We start from the raw sequence: 18,086 nt of genomic DNA, 5'->3' as shown, positions 1-18,086 counted from the left end.
TTATCATTTGATCCTGATTTGTTTTCATACATTGTGTGGGTTTTTATCTTTGCTTTATATTATCATGATTTTTATGATTGCATGTTTTATATTCTTGCATGATTGTGTTCTTATTGTGGTTTTATTGGTTTTACTGGATCAAAAACTGAACTGATGAGGGACACCTGGAAAACTGATTGTGTGACACACCCCACAGAGCACGATTGGTGCAGACGGACAAGTGATGGGTTTTAATTGATTGCGCACAGGTGAGCAGGGGAGGAAAGGGACAGCAGGTACGGCAGAGAAGGGACACGAGACGCGACACGAGCAGCAGGACGGAGTTCTTACCACGTTGGAAGAAAACGGTTTGGTGACGGACGCGGACCGACAGAGAGGCTACGGCGAGAGTCCGGGCAGGCGTGAGAGGACGAGCCAGAGCAGCAAAAGACTTGGTTCAACGCCTGACAAACGATAAGTAAAGCAGCTGCTCGAGGGAAGGAGCCAGGGCGTTTCTGCAGGGCCGGAGCTGGGAGCCGACGGACACAGGACCCCCCCCCCCTTTCCCCTTTCTTTCTGAAACAATTACCTTTTTGAATATTGAATACTTGGACTGCCTCCTGAGCCTTGGACTATTTTATCCTTTTTAATTGTGGACTTTAAGCCCCTTTTTAGCATTTCTATTGTGTTCTTCTAAGCATTTTACTCTGGTGTTTTAATAGTTTTAATAAATTATTTAAACTCTACTTGGACGGTTGTCGTTTTTTTAACAGTGGAAACAAATCAATTGCTGGTATCCAAAGAACCTCACACCCTGGTGTGACATGAATACAAAGACAGGATATCTAACGTTCAAACTTTTTTTATACACTTTAGCTCGCTCTCATTCATTTGGCTCCTCATTCTTGCTTGTGAACGACTGTCATGAGAGGCTCCTTTCATACATAGACACTTGTCTTTGTAATGTACTCAAGTGAATATAGTTTAAAAAGGAGGTGTGAATCATTGAAATTGTGTATATATTTATGCTTTTCTTATTGAATTAGGGTTTGTATAAATGTTGTGGTAAATTTTATGTTTTGGACTTGAGTTCCAGAAAGACCCACCCAGTTTATTGTGTATTGTGGTCAACTGTATCAAATGCAGCACTGAGATCTAATAAAATTAAGACTGAAACCTTTCCACCATCTCTATTCAGACATATGTCATGAAACACTTTGGTCAGAGCCAAAGTGGCCAGTGCTGTGGTGCTGTCTAAAACCTGACTGGAAGGCATCATACCAGTTGTTTTGGGGTAAAAAGTTATAAAGTTGTTGAAAAATTCCAGGCACAGGCCATCAAAGTGAGCACCTTTATGGCGCGGCTCTCCAACTGTTTGTAGCTGTGTTAGGAGGGGTTATATGGGGGGAGCCAGAGAAAGCATTGAATTATGAGGGAGGTGTATTTATCACTATGTGCATGTGTGTGTTGATGTTACTAGGTGGCTCGGTATAATTCGGATACAGGTCCACAGGTGTCATGAGGGGAACGGGAGGGCTAGTGGAAGCAGTGCGTCTTGTTTTCATTCCTCCAGGGAGATTGTGACTAGAGCGGCCTGCCAAGCTGCTCTGTCAAGGTCAGATTGTAGAATCAACAAATTGCATTTGGGCCAGGCAGACTCCAGTCATTTTCCGTCTGCCTTAAAGTCTCTAATTCATCTCAAATGAACGACTCCAAACACATGAATGTTTGGTCAATTCCCGCCAAGCCGATTTTCCAACTTCTCCAAGGTCTTTTCCATCCTGCCAATGAGTTCCAAAACCGCAGTTAGCCTGCAATTCTGTTCAAGAATCGCATCCAATTTGCAATTTCGCTCGCTCAACGTTTGAGTCTGAGTGTTGGTCGCACAACTTATCTCTTCAGACACATCAGGCAGCTCTGAAAGGGCCAGAATATCTGTTGACTGTTTCTGAATTATTTGGTATGCCAGGTAACCGCCAGCTCCAAAACACAGAAATCCTGTTATCAGAAATCCAATTATGAACGCATCTTCGCCATCCTCGACCGACAGTATGGACAGACACACAATCATCCATGTCTTCCAGGAGTCCATCGTGTATCCAGCAGCAAATGTCCCGTCGGGGGCAAGAGGGCTTCCCCTCAAAACTTTTGGGCCTGTCGAGTTTCAAATCAGGCTTAAACGGCTATACGGCGCCATCTGTGAGACCACACGGCCACGATTCACAGTGGCCGATTTGGTGCTGGTGTTTCACACCGGGGGTTGAGGGTCATAGTCTCGGCAGGGACGAACTTAGCCGAACAAATTCAAACTACTCTTTTGGCTGAGCTGAGCAAAACATAATTTTTTGAAGACTGAATTACGCCACTTCTACCTGGAAGACTGTCAAGAAAAACGTTGCCCGACCAGGCCCTGCCCACCACTGAGGACATCAATACTGTATTACAAACTCAGAGAAAAGAGAGAAAACTTCCCAACTTACCATGAGCTGCAGTTCTGACACTAGTGGCTTCTGTAAAAATATAAAGTACATTTATTTAGTTAATTTTTCCAATTGTCTTCAGTGTTACTGTTGCAGCTAAAGAAACAATACCCTTTTGAATTATCCAACCTGATGTAGCAGTTAAATGTGCAAACCAATTGATTCCAAAGATTAAGTTTAGTTTAGCATTAAAAAGATAAATTAAAGCTGCAAGCAGCGATGAACGGGCCCTCGCACCCTTGTGCACGTTCAGGCTGCAGTGGAAGCTTGTATGACTTGCATGTAGATTCTTCAGGCCTGGACATTTAGCGGATGAAACCAGCCACGACTCTCTATGTCAAGAAAATCGGAACTATCACATATCGACCAATCAGAAGAAGGGACAGGGCTAATTCAATGAAGGTGAAGGAGTGAAGGAGTCAAAACCGAGTCCGATGACACCACCGACGACTCTGTATGTCATACCATTCAAAAGTTATGGCAGAAAATAGGATCTATCAAATATAGACCAATCAGAAAAAGGGGCGGGGCAAATTCATGCCAATGAAGGTCAAGTACTCAATACCGAGTCAGATGACACCACCCTCGACTCTTTATATCAAACCATTCAAAAGTTATGGCAGAAAGTAGGAACTATCAAATATTGACCAACCAGATGAAGGGGGGGCGCGCTTTTTGGCATCTATTGTCGCCACGGTAACGCTTTTGACTGAGAAAAATAATTCTCGTCGTCGTAGGATCGAGACGCACATTTTGATGTACAACACACCTGGGTGCACGTTACGGTCCATTTCCCGAAGAAATGGCATAAATTGCGGCAAAATTACACGATTAATGTAAAATGGCCGACTTCGTGTTCGGTTTCGGCCATGGTGCCAAGAGACTTCTCTTTAAGTTGCGACATGATACGGGTGTGTAGTGATTTTCGTGCATGTACGTCAAACCGTATTGTGGGGCTTGAGGCACAAAGTTTTCTAGGGGGCGCTGTTGGGTCATTAGGCCACGCCCATTAGTGCATACATGAAATATCACATTTTTCAAGCTCAAGCAGGTTTTAGTGTTTTTTTTATCATCAAATTATCATTATCAAACTAAAATGCATTCATTGGAATTAAGCGATTTGAGACTCATGTACGGTTATGTCATGATTTGAAATATTTTATTTTCCACCAAATTCTCTCCACATGATTTCTCACCTTTGGAAGGTCCAGACTTTGGATAGTCACCTGAAATGAAAATAGAAGCATGAAAGTTTCATGTTTTGGTTTATATACCAAAACGCAGGTGGATATAACTTGAATGTTTGAACTACTTTAGTTTATCTGAGCTAGCAGGCCCTACATCCCTCTCCGCTGTTCTCGGGCCCCGCCTACTTGCCCTGATAATCTTACAAATCACCTCCTTCTTGCAAATTCTTGGTGATCCGGAGGCCCAGCTAGCCCAGAGGACCTGCTGCTGCTAGCACAAGCTGCCTGATCCTACCAAAGTGTCATCCTCTGACTTCCAGACCAACCCAGGGCCATCACAGTGGTCCGTCACCAACATTAGCAGCAGAACAAATGCATGCTATTTAAAAAAGGTCTCCTGTGCTTCTCCAATCTGGGCAACTCCAAGACCCTGAGGAGAAGCTTTCCCATTTTCATTCATTCATTCATTCATTCATTCATTCATTCATTCATTCATTCATTCATTCATTCGTTCATTCGTTCATTCGTTCATTCATTGAATATATGAAGCACAGGAGGTTAGATCCACAATGGACCAGCAGCCTCCTCTGGGTCTGGTTGCAGTCCAAGATGCGATCCCCCCTGAATCTCAATCACATCAGAAAGAATTAAACAAAATTAAAGCTGCAAGCAGCAATGAACGGGCCCTCGCACTCATGGCCACCGCCCCCCATAAGCATATCAGAAATGACACCACCCACGACTTTCTATGTCAAACCATTCAAAAGTTATGGCAGAAAATAAGAACTTTGAAATATCGACCAATCAGAAGAAGGGGCAGGGTTGATTTTCACCAATTATGGTCAAGGACTCAAAACCATGTCCGATGACACCACCCGCGAGTCTTTATGTCAAACCATTCAAAAGTTATTGCAGTAAATCGGAAGTACCACATATCAACCAATCAGAAGAAGGGGCGGGGCTAATTCATGCCAATGAAGGTCAAGTACTCAAAACCGAGTCAGATGACACCACCCACGACTCTCAAATGTCAAACCATTCAAAAGTTATGCCCAAAATTAGGGACTATCAAATATTGACACCACCTACGAGTCTTTATGTAAATTCCATTCAAAAGTTATGGCAGAGAAAAGTTTTCTAGGGGGCGCTGTTGAGCCATCTTGCCACGCCCAAGGCGTCTAGCGTCGCCACGGTAACGCTTTTGAAAGAGAAAAGTAATGCACGTTGTCGCAGGATGGAGACGCGCATTTTGATGTATAACACACCTGGGTGCACGTTACGATTCGGGCCGTATTAACTGCCGAAGAAATGGCATAAATTGCGCAAAAATTACATGATTAATTCAAAATGGCCGACTTCCTGTTCGGGTTCGGCCATGGCGTTTTCTAGGGGGCGCTGTTGAGCCATTTTGCCACGCCCATTAATGCAAACCATGACATATCAAATTTTAGGCCAGGTCTGGCTTGGTGCAAAATTTGGTGACTTTTGGGGCACGTTTAGGGGGGCTAAAAGGCCCTCCTTTTGTCAGAAGAATAAAAATAAAAATTCCTACAGATACAATAGGGCCTTCGCACTGTAAGTGCTCGGGCCCAGTACTCGAGTTGTAAAAAAAATCAGGGGGGATGGTGGATTTTTTCATATGGGGACAGGTAATTTGTGCTGATGACAGCGCAGAGGGTGGGACACCAACTGTGTACCCCTTTGATTATTATTAAAGCACAAAGATAATTATTATACTCCTAAAACAATATGCATGTTATAGATGTTAGGTGTCAGATACTTCTGTCATTGCTCTTGAACAAGGCACCTCAGATATGGAGTTGGTCCCCGGGCTGCCATAGCTCCACTGCTCTTAATAGTTAGGGTCAAATGCAAAAGACACATTTTACCACTAGGATCAATCAAGTGTAACTTTTCCTCATGGTACTTGTAAATCTATTGGGAATTCATCTATTACAATTCAAAACAAAACCCCACAAAACACTGTAAATTAACATATGAATCCTCTCATGTCAAGTCAAGTCCATTTTAATTCAAGTGAAAATTGTTGAAAACAAATGAAACAATTTACAAAATCTGAAAATATTACAAATAATACAAAATAGCACTGACCAAAACACCTGCAGAAACACTGCAGGAATAGCAGTAGTTAAATGCAGCCTTCTGTACGCTTTACTTAAACTTAAAACTTAAACTTTATTTATTTGTATAGCGCCAAATCATACAATATAAAATGCAACACATGGTGCTTTACATGCAGAATAAAATAACAATAAAAAAAACACAATTTAAAACATTCCATACGACCCCACCCCCCACGCGTACACACACACTCACTCACACTCATATACCTGTGCACACACTCACACGCCCACACCCACACACACACACACACACACAATAAGTGGACTGGTGACATGGCTTAGCACTAACGATCCAGGTGAGGAAAACACTACCTATGGGTGGCCGTCCACACCGAGAGGCATCACCGACCACGACCACCAGAAGCATCCCCACAGAGACCCCCCCAACCCGGACAGACCGGGGCAGACCCCACACAGAAGGTGGAGCCCCCCCCCAGCTACCCAGGCCTGAGGGATCCCCATGACGACACCCCCATGGGCGGAGCAGACACACCTCCCAGTGTGAACGACCCCCCTGAGGAAACACTGGAGCTAAAAAAGATTAAAAGAAAGTAAAAAAATGCCTAAAAGTGTAAAATTTTAGAGAAATATATATAAAACTTAAGATGAATAATAAATAACATAAAGTAAAAAGTCACTAAAATGGATTAAAGTTTTAGAGATGATAAAAGAGCTAAAGAAGTACACACAATACATAGCTAAAAACACTAGGTAAATGAGATCAGATAAAAGCCAAACTAAAAAGGTGTGTCTTGAGCCTCCTTTTAAAAATATCAACATTCTCTGCGGTCCTGAGGTTCTCTGGCAGGCTGTTCCATAAAGAGGGGCCATAATGGCTGAATGCAGCCTCACCGTGGGTTTTGGTCGCGGTTCGGGGAATGGTTAAAAGGCCGGTACCAGAGGACCTCAGGGTCCGTGAGGGTTGATACAGTAAAAGCAGATCAGATAAATAAGATGGCCCAAGACCGTTAAGACACTTAAAAACCAGTAAAAGAACCTTAAAATCAATCCTGAAACGGACGGGGAGCCAATGCAGCGATTTTAAAACAGGTGTAATGTGCTCCCGCCCTCTGGTCCTCGTCAGCACGCGAGCGGCTGAGTTCTGTAATAGCTGTAAGTTCTTAATACTCTTTTTAGGAAGACCAGAGAGCAGGGCATTACAATAATCTAAACGACTAGAGATAAAAGCATGCATCAGCACCTCCGTGCTGGCCTGAGAGAGAAACGGGCGGACTCTGGCTATGTTCTTAAGATGGTAAAAACCTATTTTCGTGATATTGTTTATGTGTGGAATAAAAGTGAGCTCAGAGTCAAAAATAACACCCAGGTTCTTTACACGTTGCGAAGGTTTAAAATCTTGTAGTTTTGGTAAAAGTTTCTCTCTCCGGCCTTCAGGACCAATAACTAAAACCTCTGTTTTGTCCTGGTTGAGCTGTAGGAAATTATCTGCCATCCATGACTTAATATCTAAAATACAGTTAAAAAGGGCATCAAGTGGCCCTGTGTCATCAGGAGACACGGCGATGTACAGCTGTGTGTCGTCAGCGTAACTGTGGAAGCTGATGCCGTGTCTCCTGATGACGTCCCCCAAGGGAAGCATGTAAAGGTTAAAAAGAAGCGGACCTAAAATTGACCCTTGGGGGACCCCACACTTAATTTCATGCATTCTGGAGGAACATGTATCCAAACTTACAAAGAAAGATCGATCTGTGAGATAGGAGCGGAACCAGTTAAAAACAGTACCAGAGAGGCCCACCAGGTGCTTCAGTCTGTTTAATAAAATGTGATGGTCTACTGTATCGAAGGCGGCACTAAGATCCAGTAGAACCAAGACTGTCAGTTTGCGGTTATCTAAATTGCACCTGATGTCATTTAAAATCTTTAAAAGGGCTGTCTCGGTGCTGTGGTTCATCCTAAAGCCAGACTGAAATTTCTCTGAAATATTGTTTCTTATTAAAAAATAATTTACTTGGTTAAAAACCAGCTTTTCTAAAATCTTACTTAAAAAGGGTAAGTTGGATACAGGTCTGTAGTTATTAAAAATGCTGTGATCTAAATTACTCTTCTTCAGAAGGGGCTTCACCACCGCCATTTTAAAGGCGGCAGGGAAGACACCCGTCTGAAGAGAGTAATTTACTATATTTAAAATATGTTCCTCAAAGAATTCATAAAATGTCTTTAAAAGTGATGTGGGAATGGGATCTAAAAGGCAGGTTGTTGGGTTTACCTGGGAGAAAACTCGACCAAGTGTCCTCGCATCAACCAGGGCAAAACTCTCCAGTGTTTCCTCGGGTAAAAGCAACTGTCCAGATGTGTTAAAAATGACATTTTGATGTGGTAAAAGACTGGACCTAATGTTGTCAATTTTACTTCTGAAGTGGTCTGCAAAATCCTCACAAAGATTGTCTGTTGGTGGTTGTGAGGAATTCTTAAAATGTACATTTGTTAAAAGATCGAAGGTGGAGAAAAGAAATTTAGAATTGTTTTTATTGTCTGTAATGAGTTTTGAGAAATGGGCAATTCTTGCTTGTTTGACGGTTTTATTGTAGGATTTGAGTTGATCACGAAATATCTGATAATGTATTGTAAGTTTGCTTTTTCTCCACCTTCTCTCAGCACTCCTGCATTTTCTTTTTGATTTTTTGACTTCCTCAGTTCTCCATGGGGGTGTAGGCTTAGTTTTTATGGTTTTTGTTAAAAGTGGAGCAACTGAGTTCAGAGTGGATTCTAGTTTCCTGTTAAAATTATCAACAATAAAATCACATGATGCAGGTAAAACATCAGCAGGAGTGCTCTGTAAAATCTCAATAAAATTTGCAGCCACTTCAGGAGTTAGGTAGCGTTTCCTCACCGTTCTCATCGAGGCTTCCTGATGATTAAGACTGGTGACGTTAAAAAACACGCAGTAATGGTCAGACATAGCCAGATCGACAACAGAGGACACACCGGTGGACAGGCCATAGGTTATGACTAGGTCCAGGGTGTGTCCTCTGTTGTGAGTCGGCTGTGTGACATGTTGGGTAAAATCCATGCAGTTTAAAAGGTTTAAAAATTCTCTCGACAGTGGGTCGGAGGTATTGTCAATGTGTAGATTAAAATCACCAGTTATTAAAATTCTGTTGTAAGTGGTATGTATGATTGATAAAAGCTCTGAAAATTCACTGATAAAAACAGTGGAGTGATGGGGTGGTCTATAAACAGTTAAACAAAGAATAGGAGGACTGCTAAAAACAAAGGCAAGGTGTTCAAACGAGGAGTAGTTGTTAAAAGGGACCTCCTTTGTAGCTAATATGTTTTTAAAAATTGAAGCTGTGCCGCCTCCCTTTCTAACACCCCGTGTAGTAAATAAAAAATTAAAATTTGGTGGAGAAGCCTGGATGAGGGAAAATGCAGCGTCCGTGCCAAGCCATGTCTCTGTTAAAAGAATACCATCAAGTTTGTGATGCACAATAAGATCATTTAAAATAAAGGTTTTGTTTAAAAGAGAGCGCACGTTCAACACAGCCAAGTTAATGTCTGTGTTGGACGTGCGCTCACGACCACAACGTACCGGGTTGATAAAAACAAGATTGTCTCTGTTAAAACCAGTGGGTCTGTGGATCTGACGGGGAAAACGGGCGGTGACCAGGGGATGAATTGGTTGAGGATCTGGTGTGTGGGTGGCGCCAGATGTAGCTGGTTTTATGGAAGAATTATCTGGTGGGGGTGGCAATGATGACTGTGACCTGTGGGGGAAGCTGGAGAGGGGGGCAGTGCTGTGAGCGGCTGGCTCCACAGGTGAAGAGGAAGACTCCGGGCCAGAGCTGGGAGTGTGGGTGTGGCCAGAAAATAGTCACTCCCGTGGAGCCGACAGAACCGCGTGCTGAATGTTTGCAGCCAGCACGCGGACTGAAAATTAGAATATTGTGATAAAGTTCTTTATTTTCTGTAATGCAATTAAAAAAACTAAAATGTCGTACATTCTGGATTCATTACAAATCAACTGAAATATTGCAAGCCTTTTATTATTTTAAATTGCTGATTATGGCTTACAGTTTAAGATTAAGATTCCCAGAATATTCAAATTTTTTGAGATAGGATATTTATATATTTATAATAAAAGGCTTGCAATATTTCAGTTGATTTGTAATGAATCCAGAATGTATGACATTTCTGTTTTTGTAATTTGCATTGCAGAAAATAAAGAACTTAGCTTACATCAAATACATCAAAACACAAAAATAAAAAACAGTCTTCTGAACTTATCAATATGCCTCTGTCCTTCACAGGATAAGTAAAATGGATAACTGCAAAAACTCAAAATTTTAACAAGAATATTTGTCTTAAAAAGTTAAAATTTTAGTCAAAAATATCTCATTACACTTAAAACAAGACTCATCACTGGAAAAAACAGTAATTTTCACCTGTTTCAAGATTTTCACTTAAAATAAGTAGAAAAATCTGCCAGTGGAACAAGATTTATTTTTATTGTAATGAGAAGATAAATCTTGTCCCACTGGCAGATTTTTCAACTTATTTCAAGTGAAAATGTACTTGAAACAGGTGAAAATTGTCAAATAAGTTATTTTTCTGGTGATGACTCTTGTTTTAAGTGTAATGAGATTTTTTGACTAAAAATGAGAAATTTTAACTAGAAATAAGACAAATATTCCTGGTAAGATTTTTAGTTTTTGCAGTGATAACTCTTGTGTGGTCACTTTGCTGAACTTGGCTATGGCTGCCTACCCCACTCATAGAAGTTTCCAAACACTTTCGTAATCATGTTTTTTGTTGTCAATTTTTCGGGCTCTTGTTTCGGATTGTTAGCTAAGCAATGGCTCTGAAGCCAAGACTTGACATAGACATCTGGTTTGAACTTTTTCAGTGGAGGGCAAACACACTTGATGAAAATCAAGGCTGACATGCTTTTTACCTCTAGGGTGCTCCTACCTGTGGTTAAAATGTTCATTTGACTAAAACCACGCTCACACTCAGCTGTGGAGATGACCAGTGTGTTCACTGCTTGAAGGAAAGGTTTCAGCTCTTCTTGTGCTGGTGGTTTCAGTTCATCAACAGTTTTGAGTCTGATCATGTCAATATATTCCCCCATCCCTCTTTGAATTTGTCTGCTATTATCAGGCTTGAAAAAGGAGCAGAGTTCCTGTATTTCCTTTTCCGCATAACGAACCCCACACACATCTGGCCAGCTAGACGGCTGCAGCACTTTGATGTTGTTAAGAAAGTTCTGGTATTCCTCTTTGCTTCTCTGTTTGCCAGGCAGACAGCACATTCTCGTCTCAATACTAGCAGCCAGGGCATGAAAAAACCATTGGTGGTTTATTTCTCTGCTGTACCTTGAATTATTTGTCAATGGCACTCCTATGAATAGCTTCAAACCCACTGCTGTCCGAGCCACTTCTGCCCTTGGTCCAGGTTGCTCTGCCATTGACTTTAACACGCGGACCTGCCGACTGAGACTTGCTACGGCCTTGGGGAGCATCATGTTTCTTTCTTGAAGGGAGAGATAATTCAGACAGCTCTTCTAAAGCATCATACATGACTCCAAGATTCTGGATAAAGATTGCACTAGAAAGGCAATTTTCTAAACCACTGAACATGCATCTCTCTGTTGAGCTTCTTTTGGGATCAACTGAGGCATCAAAAAACTGCTTGTGGAGTGCAGGGTACTGTTGCCATACAGCTTTAATGGTCCTATAACTGGATGCCACCCATCTAGTGCTGAGAATTCTCCCTATGTTCAGACACTGTATTGCAAGAACCTCACAACATTCAGTGAGCTAACGGCGGTTTTTGGCAGATGCATGATAGAGACTGTACACTTTGTCAAAGAAAAACTGGAAATCATTCATCCCTGTAATTTCCTCAACAGCATCTCCAACACTCAACTCAAGATGGTGGTTCATGCACTGCCACACCATCACGTTGGGAAACTTTTCAACAATTTTGGTTGCAACACCTGATTTACTTCCAAGCATGACAGAAGCTCCGTCTGAAGCAAAGCAAACAAAGCGCTCCTTCATAATAATATCAGAGAAGCCATGGTTTGACAGGTTATTCATCAGAGCTTGATAAATTCCATCCGCACTGGTTGCAGAAAGCTCAACTAGTGTCATGGTTTCCCAGTCGGGGATAGAGTTTTTAACTGTTAACTCACTCTCCTGTCATTCCAAATCCTGCCACCCTCATCAGCCAGACACCCTCTCATTCCCTTCACCTGTGCTTCCCCGCCCAGCTCCACACCTGGTTTCCATCATCATCAGTTCCCCTTATATACCGGCCCATTACCACCTTCCAGTTGCCAGATTGTCTACAGTTCATTCCTAGCTTTCCAGCGCCACTCATCCATCCATCCATCCAGCCACTCATCCACTCATCCATCCAGCCACTCATCCATCCAGCCACTCATCCACTCATCCATCCATCCAGCCACTCATCCACTCATCCATCCACTCATCCATCCATCCAGCCACTCATCCACTCATCCACTCATCCATCCATCCAGCCACTCATCCATCCATCCATCCATCCATCCATCCATCCATCCATCCATCCATCCATCCATCCATCCATCCATCCATCCATCCATCCAGCCAGCCAGCCAGCCAGCCAGCCAGCCAGCCAGCCAGCCAGCGAGCCAGGCCACAGATACGGCGCACTGTCCTAAAAGGCACCGTCTACAGACACGGAGCTGCACACACGCGCGCCGCAAAACACACACGCGCCGCAGACCACATACCCAAGCACACAAGTGTGCTTATTTAAAAGTAGAGCGGGAGCAAAACTTAGTTTGATTGTATTTTATTTCAGTTTTTACATTAATCAAACCCTTCAAAGTCCTCATCCTCTGTTTCAGCATTAAAGAGCTCCGCTAATTCAGCTGTGCCAATCCCAATTTCCTCGCTGTCAGAGTCACTTTCTGTGCCGTGCGGCGCCTCGGAAATGCCGGCTTTTGCAAATGCCCGAACAACAGTAAATGATGACTTTTCATACCCCGTTGTGCGGGTCACCACCGCGCTGGTCCCGGTCCTCTCGACCACGCTGGTCCCCCTTTAACTCCTCCACCACGCTGGTCCCCGTTAACTCCACCGCGCTGGTCCCCGTTAACTCCACCGCGCTGGTCCCCGTTAACTCCACCGCGCTGGTCCCCCGTTAACTCCACCGCGCTGGTCCCCCGTTAACTCCACCGCGCTGGTCCCCCGTTAACTCCACCGCGCTGGTCCCCCGTTAACTCCACCGCGCTGGTCCCCCGTTAACTCCACCGTGCTGGTCCCCCGTCCTCTCGACCGCGCTGGTCCCCGTTAACTCCACCGCGCTGGTCCCCCGTTAACTCCTCCACCACGCTGGTCCCCGTTAACTCCACCGCGCTGGTCCCCCGTTAACTCCACCGTGCTGGTCCCCCGTCCTCTCGACCACGCTGGTCCCCGTTAACTCCACCGCGCTGGTCCCCCGTTAACTCCGCCGCGCTGGTCCCCCGTTAACTCCACTTGATGTTTTTTTTTTCAGATCTAACATTAGCCTAGTGAATGTCAAACCTGACGTTAAGTTAGATCTAATGAAGATGTTATGTTAGCTAGCTAATGCTAGTTAACAAGAGAGAAAACGTAAGCTCCAAACATCAACGTTAGCTTTGTTTTTATGTCCAGAGATTTCACCTTTGGCGACTGTTGTAGGCTAATTAAAGTAATGACTGAGATGAGTCATGAGATTCATGACTCTTGACTTGCCTGTGACGTTTTTTTTTTGTCTTTTTGAAAAACCCAAAGTCCCTCAGAGAGCTTTGTCCTGGTCGCTTGGCCATGACGCTGAAATTGCACCTGCGTGCGCTGGTATGACGCTTAAATCTGAATTATGATTCCGCGCTAAATTGACGCACAGCCTACGGCGTAGGGTGCGCGTCGCCGCATAACCTACGCTGTAGGCTCTGCGTTGGTGTAACGCGGAACCATAAATCAGCCTTACTGACGTTGATCCAAAAAAAAAAAAATCATGTTGTGTCATCGCATGTGTCCGTGCCCTCTCTCCCAAAGTATTTTACTCATATGCACAAAACCCCCTAAATGTTTAAATAGCAGTAAAACCACATTCATTGATAAAAGGATATAAGGGATCGAAAGGGGGGGGGTGGCAGTTTTACAGGGGGGGTGATTTGGATCGTTTTTATTTCAGGGGGGATGCCATCCCCCCTCATCCCCCCTCATCCCCCCTCAACTCGAGTACTGCTCGGGCCCTAATTAATCAGGGGGGGAAGGGGAATAGAGGAAATTTTTTTTTATATATATATATATATATATATATATATATATATATATATATATATATATATATATATATATATATATATAAAAATAAAAAAATAAGGAGGGGGCAGGGTTTTCCTTTCCCTGCCTTCCTACCTGCCTGTTTCTGGGGCTCCCGGTTGGGCAACTGGAGTCTGGTGGGGGCTTCCTGCTCGCTTCCCTGATGCCCCGGTCTGACCTCACCCCTCATTGCAATACATAAATTACCAATTCTAATTCTAATTATTATTATTGGCATTATAATGATATATTGTTTCATAGTGTATTATTATATTAAGTTATGAAATCTCATGGGATGTTAAACTATAGTATTATATTGTTACATATTATAGTATGGTGATATCATTTTGTTGCTTGTTCACAAGTGAGGGAACGATGGAGTGTGAGATTGACAGACGGATCGGTGCAGCGTCCGCAGTTATGTGGTCGATGTACCGGACCGTTGTGGTGAAGAAGGAGCTGAGTCGAAAGGCGAAGCTCTCTATTTACCGGTCAATCTACGCCCCTACCCTCACCTATGGTCATGAACTTTGGCAAGTGACCGAGAGGACGAGATCGCGGATACAAGCGGCCGAGATGAGTTTCCTCCGCAGGGTGGCTGGACGCTCCCTTAGAGATAGGGTGAGGAGTTCGGTCACCCGGGAGGAGCTCGGAGTCGAGCCGCTGCTCCTTCACATTGAGAGGAGTCAGCTGAGGTGGCTTGGGCATCTGTATCGGATCTAGTGCTGCAGCTATCGAATATTTTAGTAATAGAGTATTCTACTGAAAATTCCATCTATTAATCGAGTCATCGGATAAAACATAATTTTGTTTAGTTGAAGAGCAATTATAAATATACATAAGATGTTAGATGTTAATTGACATCACTAAGACTAAATTATATAATACAGTAGGTTCATGGCTGTGCATTTAAAAACCCTGAACTTACACCAGTTGACCAAATTCACTGCCTTCACTCAAAAAACTAAGGATCTTACCAAGAAATTTTCTTATTTCTAACCTAGAAATGCCATTAGACCTGATAACACACATCACTTAAAAGGTTGGGTGTTTTTCCCACGTGTTTCAATTGAACTTTCATTTGTGTCAAGCAAATTTTAAGTTCTAGTTAAGTTTTAAGTTAATCTTTAAGATCTTGAGTTTTGGCAGTGTTCAAAATAAAATTATGAGACCTGCTGTATTGGAGCACATTGTCTTTTAGTCAAAACTGTAGCGGGAACAGATGTTTAGAGGAACCTATGTATGTACCGGGTGAAGGTTGATTCATGGTTCCACGTTACAACAACGCAGAGCCTACGCCATAGGCTCTGCATCGATTTAACGCGGAACCATAAATCCGGCTTTAGAGGGGGAACATATAGGATAACGGACCAGAAGAATATAGCGTGGATTGAAAATAAAAGTTAAGCACTGAACTACATGTGTCTCCCATCTGGGCCATTGCAGACTGCCTGAGCACGGCATGTTACTAAAACCAAACAAATCCGCCGCCTCTTTCTTCTACCATTTACGTGCGTGGCGTCAGCGCGCTGTGCCGCATTAAATGTAGTCCGGGCGAAATACCTGCTTTGAGCTGCAAAATTAAACGATTCCTCGTGGCAGAGAAAATTCCTCGATCATTTTTTGTAATCAAATTACTCGAATTATTCGAGGAATCGTTTCAGCCCTAATCGGATCCTCCTGGACGCCTCCCTAGGGAGGTGTTTCAGGCATGTTCCTCCGGGAGGAGACCCCGGGGAAGACCCAGGACACGCTGGAGAGACTATGGGCCAATCCCAATACACCCCCTACTTTCTACCACTAGCCCTCACTCACTACCACTACCCCTAAAAATGAAGCCACAAATTTTAGGGCCCTTGTAATCTTCCCTGGGCCCAGTCCCAATACCCCCACTACCCCTACTTTTCAGCACTACCCCTAAATTTTACTTGCTACGTAACTGCGTGATTTACGTTCGGGTACGTAAGCGACTGCGTAGTTACGTTTGCACATATGTCACATCATATCAGGAAGCTAAGAGCTAGAAGCTGTTTTAATTTCCGCTGTAGCGCTGTTAATATGCCACTTTATTAATTTTTATTATTTTTTCAGGCGTAAAAGTAACCGTTAAGCTCCCCAACCTGAGCTCAGTTTATCCAAATAACGCCTGTTAAGAAATTTGCGCCAATGTTTTCGGGACGACAACAGCCTGGAGCTGTTTTATGGTTCCGTGTTAATTCGACGCAAAGCCTACGGCGTAGCCTACGGCGTAGGGTACGGCGTAGGGTACGGCGTAGGGTACGGCGTAGGGTACGGCGTAGGGTACGGCGTACGGCGCGCGTCGCCGCGTAACCTATGCCGTAGGCTTTGCGTTGGTGTAACACGGAACCATAAATCAGCCTTTATTCTGGCAAGGTCTGAAAAAGACTTCGCAACAACGGGCAAGCAAGTGATTATATACATTCACTGAGTGAATATTATGAAAGTAAAATATATATTTCTCGCTAGAAATGTAATCAAAATGCATTTTTATGCAGAAACTAACTCAAAATATTGATTTTATTCACTAAAAAATAAGAAATGTCCGCCATGTTTTTTTTTTTTTATTCAGTTTCAGTCTGCAAATGATGACGTAAAGCATTCTGGGAAATTTCTCTAGCCCTCGGTCAGCTAGTGTGCATCTGAAAACCCTCGCTCTGTAGGGCTAGATTGATAACCACTAGCCCTCGTTATGTGCACTCGGAAAAAGAGGAATTGGGACACCACTACCCTCACGGAACGCGCAAAATTTAGGGGTAGTGCTGAAAAGTAGGAGTAGTGGGTGTACTGTCTGGGACTGGGCTTATATCTCTCGGCTGGCTTGGGAACGCCTCGGACTCCCCTGGAAGAGCCGGAGGAAGAGCTGGAGGAAGAGCTGGAGGAAGAGCTGGAGGAAGAGCTGGAGGAAGAGCTGGAGGAAGAGCTGGACTTCTGTGTCTGGGGTGAAGGAAGTCTGGGCATCTCTGTTGAGACTGCTGCCCCCACGACCCGGTTCCGGATAAGCAGCAGAAAATGGATGGATGGATGGATATATATTATTATAGTATTACATATATTTATATTATATCGTGCTATATTACACTTTATTCACTCTATATGATAATTATTTATTTGTTTATTTATTTACTTTCAAGTTAATATTCTTAATCTATTTACCTACTTTCATGATATTATTTACACACACACACACACACACGTGCGCACACGCACACGCACACGCACACACACACACACACACACACACACACACACACACACACACACACCTAGATACATATCATTGTAACTGATGTTGTCTTTTGTCGCTGTTTGTACTGTATGTTAATAAAATTAAATAAAAAAAACAAAAGGTCCCCCAATCACAGCTCAGAACTCAAGACGGTGCAGTAGTAGTAGTAGTAGTAGTAGTAAACGCAAAGTAGTAAAGGGATCACCCCTAACTATTGGCCGCACCAAACGGTCAAAAGTCCACACTGCTAATTTTACATAAATGTGTTGCTTTATTTGATTTAACCTGAAGAGGCATATAAAGGTGTCTTCCATTAAGCTATTGAGAATAAATCTGTTTCTAAATATGTTTTCTTCTGCAAAGTTGGACATTTTAGCTAGGGGTGTGAAATTAGCGTGTTAATTGTGATAAATTAATTACATGCATATTTAGTGCGTTATGTTTTTTAATCGCTTAACAATTATTTTGAAATCTGTGTTTGTGCTTGACTTGTTAGGGGTGGAAAACACACTCAATTAATCACACCTTGAAGTGGACATTGATTGGCTGTCACTGCATCTGGGCTTGTTTATCATAAACTGGTATGTTCCCATTATATACCCCTTTCACATGGAGCGCACACTGCCGGGGTGAGCGCAGACTCGGCGCAGAGTCAGCGCAGAGCAAGGCGCGCATGCGCGCATCGCGAACATATTTGTTGCAAGTTGCTTGGTGACCGAAAAAATTTTTTTTCCAGTCTGACACTGCTTTCC

At 43.2% G+C, this 18,086-nt stretch overlaps 2 protein-coding genes across 5 annotated transcripts in view; both read right to left on the bottom strand.

The window, feature by feature from the left end:
* LOC133440386 (NLR family CARD domain-containing protein 3-like) overlaps positions 1–18,086 on the bottom strand; it is a 290,643-nt gene that overhangs the window by 155,438 nt on the left and 117,119 nt on the right. The window lies entirely within an intron of this gene.
* The window catches only part of LOC133440385 (uncharacterized), a 38,824-nt gene that overhangs the window by 3,239 nt on the left and 17,499 nt on the right, over positions 1–18,086 (bottom strand). For 2 of the 3 annotated variants that reach the window (XM_061717637.1, XM_061717638.1), the window contains exons 18-19: positions 3,656–3,685; positions 2,460–2,489 (exon numbers count right to left, since the gene is read on the bottom strand). In XM_061717637.1, the coding sequence (XP_061573621.1) occupies positions 2,460–2,489; positions 3,656–3,685 (60 nt within the window). Of the gene's footprint in view, positions 1–2,459; positions 2,490–3,655; positions 3,686–9,064; positions 9,679–18,086 lie in introns of those variants that run through there. The other variant, XM_061717639.1, reaches the window with a different exon arrangement.

This window comes from Cololabis saira, chromosome 3 (assembly GCF_033807715.1).
Source record: "Cololabis saira isolate AMF1-May2022 chromosome 3, fColSai1.1, whole genome shotgun sequence".
Taxonomy (NCBI): domain Eukaryota; kingdom Metazoa; phylum Chordata; class Actinopteri; order Beloniformes; family Belonidae; genus Cololabis; species Cololabis saira.
The sequence above is the reverse complement of the archived record's forward strand: the minus strand, read 5'-3'. Positions and strand labels throughout refer to the sequence as shown.